Source organism: Sinocyclocheilus grahami, unplaced genomic scaffold (assembly GCF_001515645.1).
Source record: "Sinocyclocheilus grahami isolate Dianchi unplaced genomic scaffold, SAMN03320097.WGS_v1.1 scaffold1268.1, whole genome shotgun sequence".
NCBI lineage: Eukaryota > Metazoa > Chordata > Actinopteri > Cypriniformes > Cyprinidae > Sinocyclocheilus > Sinocyclocheilus grahami.
Window position 1 is genome coordinate 322,558 of NW_015506447.1, and position 8,285 is coordinate 330,842.

The following is an 8,285-nucleotide window of genomic DNA, read 5'->3' on the forward strand; positions in this document are numbered from 1 at the left end:
TTCGTCTGAAAGAAGAAAGTCATATACACCTTAGTCTCGCGTAGCCAGACCCTCAGACTGACGGCTGAAGGTCTGGAATTCATGGCAGCTTTCATTGGCCAAGGCCCGCCCATGAGGCCGTTTAACAGACATGTCAAACAACCAATCACAGTTCGTTTTGTTCATCGTCATGTTTCGGGCTGTGGAAATGTCGCCACAATAACAGAAACTCTTGGACGTATTTTAAAGATTCTGTGCCGCGAACTTTAAATATTTCACATACTTTTGAGAATCCAGCGTTTAGTTGATCCTGATAAGTGCTCGTCGTCACAGTTGTAAACACGACGGCTTTCTTCTTTTGTGAGGGGGTTTGGCATCATGGCATCTTTGTTTCCAGGCAGAATGTTAAAGAACAGGACACACACGTCTCCCGGAAATCGTCTGAGGCTGAGACTATATACACCTAGGATGACTCGAGGGCGAGTCATTTATGGGCTGATTTTCATTTTTGGGTGAACTAACCCTTTAAATCATCTAAACCAACAACATGTATGTTAGACCCTATTCCATTTAAGCTCCTAAAAGAGGTGCTTCCAGAAGTCATAGATCCTCTTCTGACTATTATTAATTCGTCATTGTCATTAGGATATGTCCCCAAAACCTTCAAACTGGCTGTTATTAAGCCTCTCATTAAAAAAACCACAACTTGACCCCAAAGAACTAGTTAATTACAGACCGATCTCGAATCTCCCTTTTCTGTCCAAAATACTAGAAAAGGTAGTATCTTCACAACTATGTTCGTTCTTAGAGAAAAATGGTATCTGTGAGGATTTCCAGTCAGGATTTAGACCGTATCATAGTACTGAGACTGCTCTCATAAGAGTTACAAATGACCTGCTCTTATCATCTGATCGTGGTTGTATCTCTTTACTAGTGCTACTGGATCTTAGCGCTGCGTTCAACACTATTGACCACAACATTCTTTTGAATAGACTATAAAACTTTGTTGGCATTAGTGGAAGTGCATTAGCATGGTTCAACTCTTACTTATCTGACCACCACCAATTCGTAGCAGTGAATGTAGAGGTATCATATCGATCACAAGTGCAGTATGGAGTACATCAAGGCTCAGTACTAGGGCCGTTACTTTCACTCTTTACATGTTACCCTTGGGAGATATCTGATATTCTGTCAACACTGCACTGGCTCCCTATTAAACATTGTATATATTTTAAAATCTTGCTTATTACTTATAAAGCCCAGAATGGTTTAGCACCTTAGTATTTGAATGAGCTCTTATTGCATTATAGTCCTCCATGTCCGCTGCGTTCTCAAAACTCAGGCAATTTGTGCCTATAAATTTTCCTATATAGTGCCCAAACTCTGGAATAACCTACATAACACTGTTCGGGAGGCAGACACACTGAGGCTTGTCAGTTTAAATCTAGAAAAAAGACCCATCTCTTTAACCTGGCTTACACAACACACTAACACATTCCTATTTAATACTGTAAATCTGCTTTGACAATGTATTGTTAAAAGCTCTATATAAATAAAGGTGACTTGACTTCACATCCGCAGGATTTATTTTAGTATCAGTGATTGAAATACCACAAAAGCTGGTGCTGTTATCAGATTGATATACATTTTTACTAAAGATCTGAAGATGATTTAAAGGTGATCCTAAATTTGGTGAGGATCTAATGAAAGCTTTATCAATAAAATTCATAATGGCAGATTTAACCAAAAATGAATATTCGGTCATCATTTACCCACCCTTTTGCTGTATGCATTTCATTCTCTTGTGGAACAGACAACAAAATCAGAATCCATGGCAGAAGAATAATAATACAATAACTAGGTGCCTAGACACCTTTGCTGCTTGGCCCCTATTAATAAACTTACTGGACCCACTTACATTTCAAGGACTGTTTTCAGCTGTTCAAGCTTTGCTTTGCTCTCTTCAATTTCTGAATCGTTATTTTGGACGAGTTCTACCAACAGCTGCCTGGCAATGTCCAACACCTCCTGTCCAATTCAAACAAACACAACAAACAACTGAGCAAATCAGCTAATATTCAAAAGCATGCTTTAGATATGTATGATGTTACATTTACATTCAATCATTTAGCAGACGCTTTTATCCAAAGCGACTTACAAATGAGGACAATGGAAGCAATCAAAATCAACAAAAGAGCAATGATATGTGAGTGCTATCACAAGTCTCAGTTAGCTTAACGCAGTACACGTAGCAAGTTTTTTTTTTTAAATCATATAATAAATAAAAAGAAAACAGATCGAATAGAAAAAGAATAGAGCAAGCTAGTGTTAGTTTTTTTTTTTTTAAAGAAAACAAGCAGTTAGTAAATAAATAGAGTGCAAGTCTAAAAGGTTTTTTTTAAGAATAGAATTAGAATAGAGAGTGCTAGAGTTAGAGGGTCAAGTAAAGATGGAAGAGATGTGTTTTTAAAACAAAATGTCTTTACTTGGAGTTGCTTTGGTTTTTTCAATTTCAGTTTTCCACTTTTGTAACCTTCACATTTTTCAAAGAGGTCAAAAAACCTGAAACACACAACATGAGAAACACAATAGTGGATTTTTAGTTGTGCAGTGTCAGTTTTCATATTTTTTGGGAATTTGTGAGAGTTTATGATGAATATAGATCAGCGACAGAGCAGAGGTGAAAGTCTGTACCGCTGATGTCGAACTTCCATCTTCATCTTCTGTTTGGGAGTTCTGTCACCATGTCGAATCACCGCAATCACACACCTCAACTCCATCCTGAAAGTCATACGACAGCACTTGAACGGATATTTACTTTGAGCTTATACAGAAATCAAAAGATATAACTCAGTACATCAGCATTAACATATAATATTAATGTGTTAAAAGGAACAGTTCCCCAAAAATGAAACTTCTGTCATTATTTATTCACCGTCTTTCCAAACCCATATGACTGGCTTTCTTCTGCTCAAGCAATAATTAAATGAATATCCAGTTGGGTGAAATCAATGCAGTGACAGTACATTGTGACTCTCTTTAACACTTAACAGGTTATTTTACCTAAAATGAAATTCATTCACAGGTCTTTTAGTCCTCTTCGAAGAACAAGACATCTTCAGTGAAACCTGAGGGATTTCTGTCCCCCCCATTAAAAATTCATGACACTAAAATTTGAGGATGCAGATAGTTGATAAAAATATGGTAAACAATCCATATGAATCAAGTGGTTTAATCCAAGCCCCCCAGAAAAGTCACAATTGCTTTATATGATGAAGATATCATTTAGGCTTTCATTTGCATGTAAACAATGATCGACACACATAGAGCACATCACATATGGAAGCTCAAAAGTGCTTGTGTGAAACACAAGAACCATTGAGGTTTATTCTCACGCCTCATGCAAGTACTGGACTTGCTTGTGTTTAGCATATTTTATGTGCTCTGTGTTATATGTGAACGAAAGCCTAAATTAAATCTATTCACTGTATAAAGTGAACATGTTGACCGATTACATGATTACAATGGTTTATGACCTTTTTGAATAGTCAACGTTTTGGTGGAATGAACTTTTAATGGACCTAAAATGAAATTCATTCACAGGTCTTTTAGTCCTCTTCGAAGAACAAGACATCTTCAGTGAAACCTGAGGGATTTCTGTCCCCCCCATTAAAAATTCATGACACTAAAATTTGAGGATGCAGATAGTTGATAATAATATGGTAAACAATCCATATGAATCAAGTGGTTTAATCCAAGCCCCCCAGAAAAGTCACAATTGCTTTATATGATGAAGATATCATTTAGGCTTTCATTTGCATGTAAACAATGATCGACACACATAGAGCACATCACATATGGAAGCTCAAAAGTGCTTGTGTGAAACACAAGAACCATTGAGGTTTATTCTCACGCCTCATGCAAGTACTGGACTTGCTTGTGTTTAGCATATTTTATGTGCTCTGTGTTATATGTGAACGAAAGCCTAAATTAAATCTATTCACTGTATAAAGTGAACATGTTGACCGATTACATGATTACAATGGTTTATGACCTTTTTGAATAGTCAACGTTTTGGTGGAATGAACTTTTAATGGAGGGACAGAAATCTCTCAGGATTCATTGAAGACGTCTTCATTTGCGTTTCGAAGATAAACAAATGTCTTATGGGTTTGGAACAAAATAAGAGTAACTGATGACAGAATGGGTGAACTATACCTTTAATAAAGTACTGGTACATAAGAGTGTCAGCAAAAACATCACAACAATTTGTGGTTTTGGTGAAAACCGAAGAAAGTCATATGCATTTGAGACAAGAAAAGTGAGCTAATGATGATTTCATTTTTGGAAGAACTAGATTTTAGTTCCTAGAAACGATTGCACTAGCTTAGATACTAATAACATTGGTAAAGTAATTATCACTATAAGTTTAAAACTGTGTTTGTCTTTGCTTGTAAGGACATACATAGTCCCAGAGGTTGTGGGAACTATGGGAATGTCCTCTGCTTCTAAAGGGATCGACCACGGGATCTGAAACTGTGGAGCCAGCTCTCTCATGATGATATTCCTGTGGGGCAAAGAAAAACAATATCAATATGCTGTAAATCTGTTGTACATTAAATACATTCATAATCCTTATCATAAATGTCCATAGTATAATCACCTGATTATAATTAAAATTGCAATAAAGAAAATACAAAACCTTTTTTGCATCTGACAATAAAACATAATATTCAATATATATATATAAAAAAAATCACTGGATATTTTGGATTTGTATGATGTACTAACCCCATGATTTTTGCACAGTCATCATAGTATTTCATGGAGTTCTTGACGAAGCTGAAGCCATTGACGTCACAGACGTATGACTGGCCATTGGCACGGAGCAGATCGAACCCACACACGGTTTGCTATAAATGAGAAATTATAAGATATGAGAAATATAAAGCTCTAACTGATAAAAGGAGCAGCCTCTAAATTGCTTTCAACGTCTTCATTTACCTTGAAAGCCGAACAGACTTTCCATGCGATGAGCTTCTCTCTGGCATTGAGGATGACTGGGTAACGGACCTCTTTCCCCTCACTGTCTCGTTCCACCTTCCCATCCAGAGCGGGAGATTTACGGGCCTCTGCATGGGCATAGTCAGGACCTACAGTATACACCTGATGTACACAAACACAAGAAAGCATATGAAACAGTGGCGCTTCATTCATGAATAAATCAGTGTCTATAAAAAACTGTAATGTAGAAGAACATCTAAGTTGCAAACGTAGCATAACCAAACAATCTGAATGACTGATCTTTATGAAAACTGGAATATACTGTGTGTACTGAGGCTGACTAGATGAGCCTGTGTGATAAACACTGTAAAAGTCTGTCACAAGGTGGCACTAATGAGCCCATTCACATTTTTGCTAACAACTTTGGACTCTTTTACACTGCAAAAAAAAAATGCTTTAATTACTTAGATTTTGTTTCCAGCCAAGATGTCTAAAAATAGACAAGTAGAAAATCCTTCTTGATTTAAGAATTTTTAGATTCTTAAACCTTTTTTGTAATCAGGCTCTCAAAAAGTATATAAACATTTGGATATAAATTTATCGGTCAACATATCGTTTATCGGCTTTCAAAAATAAAGAATTATCGGTATCGGCCAAAATTTTCATATCGGTGCATCCCTAATTTTTTGCAGTGTACCAATTTAGCTAAAACTCAATTTAACAATTTATGTACTTGTCATGTTTTTTGTTGTCCAAATGCTGTAAACAACTTGTTAGCTAGGGAAATAAAATAAAAAAACTGAACTGAACAGCCAGACACGACTCAAGAGTTTTCGCATACAGTATCACATTTCAAGACGTTTTGTGAAGAACAGAATGAACAGAAACAGAGAGAGAGAGAGCGAGAGAGAGAGAAAACTTTCCTCTAAACAAAATCAAAATATTTTAGTCACTTTGATGAATCAGAATTACCACCACTAATATGAAAATACATGAAAATGGTGTGTGAGGTTTTTTGCTCTGCTGAAGATAAACGACTGCGATACTAGAGGTCGACCGATAGTGGATTTTGCCGATACCGATAGCTAGGTTGGACCACACTGGCCGATACCGATTAATTAACCGATAGTTTTTCAAATTGATACTGAACAAAAACTAAAATAGTGCTTTATTAAAAAAACAGTACTGAACCATACTACTAGTAGTAGTAGTAGTAGTCATAGTAGTAGTAGTAATAATAATAATAATGTTGAAATGAACACACTCTAACAAGGAACAATACTTTCATTACACAGCTTTCATTAATCTTAATGTTACAAATGGACTCTTATTTTAAAGTGTTACCATTTCATTTCAACAGTCATGCTTAAAGATGCACATCTTTAAATATACACAAAGGCCATAGCATTAAAATTATATACATATGGATATTGTATGTATACTCTCACACTTTAACTTCTTCTATTCTTGAACACTTGATGATTATCTAATCAAAATAAAAGCGCAGCATTGAGTCTAGGAGAACTAGACTCACACAAACTCCGGACACACACAGGAGAATCACACACACTCCGGACAAATAGCACGTGCTGTCAGTGATTTCAACCACTAGAGGCCGCTCTCACACTGTGTAATGACAGCAGACCCTTTTCAGCCGTTCCAGCAATGGACGCAACCCGGAAAACTATTGGCATGGATTTTTGCCAATAACCGATAGTTCCTGCAAAAAACTACCGGTGCCGATTAATCGGCAAAACTGATACATCGGTCGACCTCTGTGCGATACCTTTACATCCGTTCCATCTGTAGGCATGAACTCCTCATAGATGTAGGATCCAGTCTTCCTGACGTTACTCTCGGGAGAATAGACGCTACTTCTGCTGCCAATCTGAAACAGACGTAACATGATCAGAAACCGTGAGACACGCGTCTGCTCAACACAGCCGTTAGGACGAGTTTGGACGATTTGATGCAATGAAGCTTAAGTTAATTTATCAATGAAGTTAAATTATTAGCTAACATAAACCTTTCAAGTATACCATGTTATGATGCTATCTTCTTGTTTTTGAATAATAAATACTTATTTGCACCACTCTACACCACCTAATCATTAAAAACACAAACTATCAGAGACATCAGTGTTACACAAGCTATTAAGCAGCTCGGCATTTTGTTATGTAACTGAGTGCCAGTATAATGACAACCTATAAATTTGAATATATTTGATTATTTTAATAAAGGCTGCAAATACTGATTATTTTAAAAAGTTGGCTAGGCTTTAAACCCTATTCACAACAGGATTTATTCTCAATAGCAAGCTGGCAACACGAGTGACAGCGACTGTTTCTGTCTCACACAATAAACAGGAGACACATTTACCAGAGAACCTGACAGGGCAAGCAGTCTTAAACTATACACTTACGATTCTGTTCAATATACTATAACACAAATCATTCTCACGTTTAATAATATAGCTCATTCTCATGTCTTAACTACTATGTAACTTACATTTAAATTAATCCTTTAGTACAATGCGCATACGTTTTTAAATTGCACTTTAATTTTTGCATTTTAAAAATGCCTGCATGTAATTACATCTGCAATTAAATTATGTAACTACATTTATAATTACACTGTTGACTCATCCCTTACACCTTAACCACCCTTAAACCTACCCATACCACCAAACCTGTCCCTAACCTTACCCCTATCCCACCTCAATAGCAGCAGAAGTGTTTTACAATGCAATATGAACACAATAAGTACACTGTTCTTATTTTATGATGCAAGTACATAATAGTTATGGCCACTTAATATAAAGCGGGACCAGTATTTTGCTTAAAATACTCAGCTGATGTAATGTGGTGTGTATTTTGTTGTTGAAGGGATAGATTGAGACTCATTAAGGTCACACCTTGCGGAAGAGCCGCTGACTGCCTCCTCCTGCAGATGTGGGGTAGTAGATGTAGACATTGTGGTCCTCAGCACTCACAGGCTTCTCTACGAAAGGCTTCTGGAAAATCTCCCCGTTCACCTCCACATGGTCCTCTCCCTCCACCAGATTACATTCTACAGAAACATCACACAACATCTTAAAGAAGCCATGAAATCATTCGATTTAGAAACAGGATCTTTGGGTAGAACATATTTTGAGAACACGAGCGGTTCAAACTGCAAAAAATGGCTTATCTTACTTAGTATTTTTGTAATATCTAAAAATTCTTAAAATCAAGATGCTTTTACTAGATAAGCCAAATGACTTAAAGGGGTCATATGATGCGATTTCAAGTTGTTCTTTCTCT

General features: G+C 36.6%; 1 protein-coding gene across 1 annotated transcript in view; it reads right to left on the bottom strand.

The window, feature by feature from the left end:
* Positions 1-8,052, bottom strand: part of LOC107568648 (inositol hexakisphosphate and diphosphoinositol-pentakisphosphate kinase 2-like) — a gene marked incomplete at its 5' end in the record, with an annotated part of 40,969 nt that extends 32,917 nt beyond the window's left edge. The window contains 8 exons of the mRNA XM_016254620.1: positions 1,898-2,007; positions 2,466-2,541; positions 2,674-2,760; positions 4,445-4,546; positions 4,771-4,892; positions 4,984-5,145; positions 6,770-6,871; positions 7,898-8,052. Of these exons, the coding sequence (XP_016110106.1) occupies positions 1,898-2,007; positions 2,466-2,541; positions 2,674-2,760; positions 4,445-4,546; positions 4,771-4,892; positions 4,984-5,145; positions 6,770-6,871; positions 7,898-8,052 (916 nt within the window). The remainder of the gene's footprint in view (positions 1-1,897; positions 2,008-2,465; positions 2,542-2,673; positions 2,761-4,444; positions 4,547-4,770; positions 4,893-4,983; positions 5,146-6,769; positions 6,872-7,897) is intronic.
* Between the last annotated feature and the right edge of the window lie 233 nt (positions 8,053-8,285).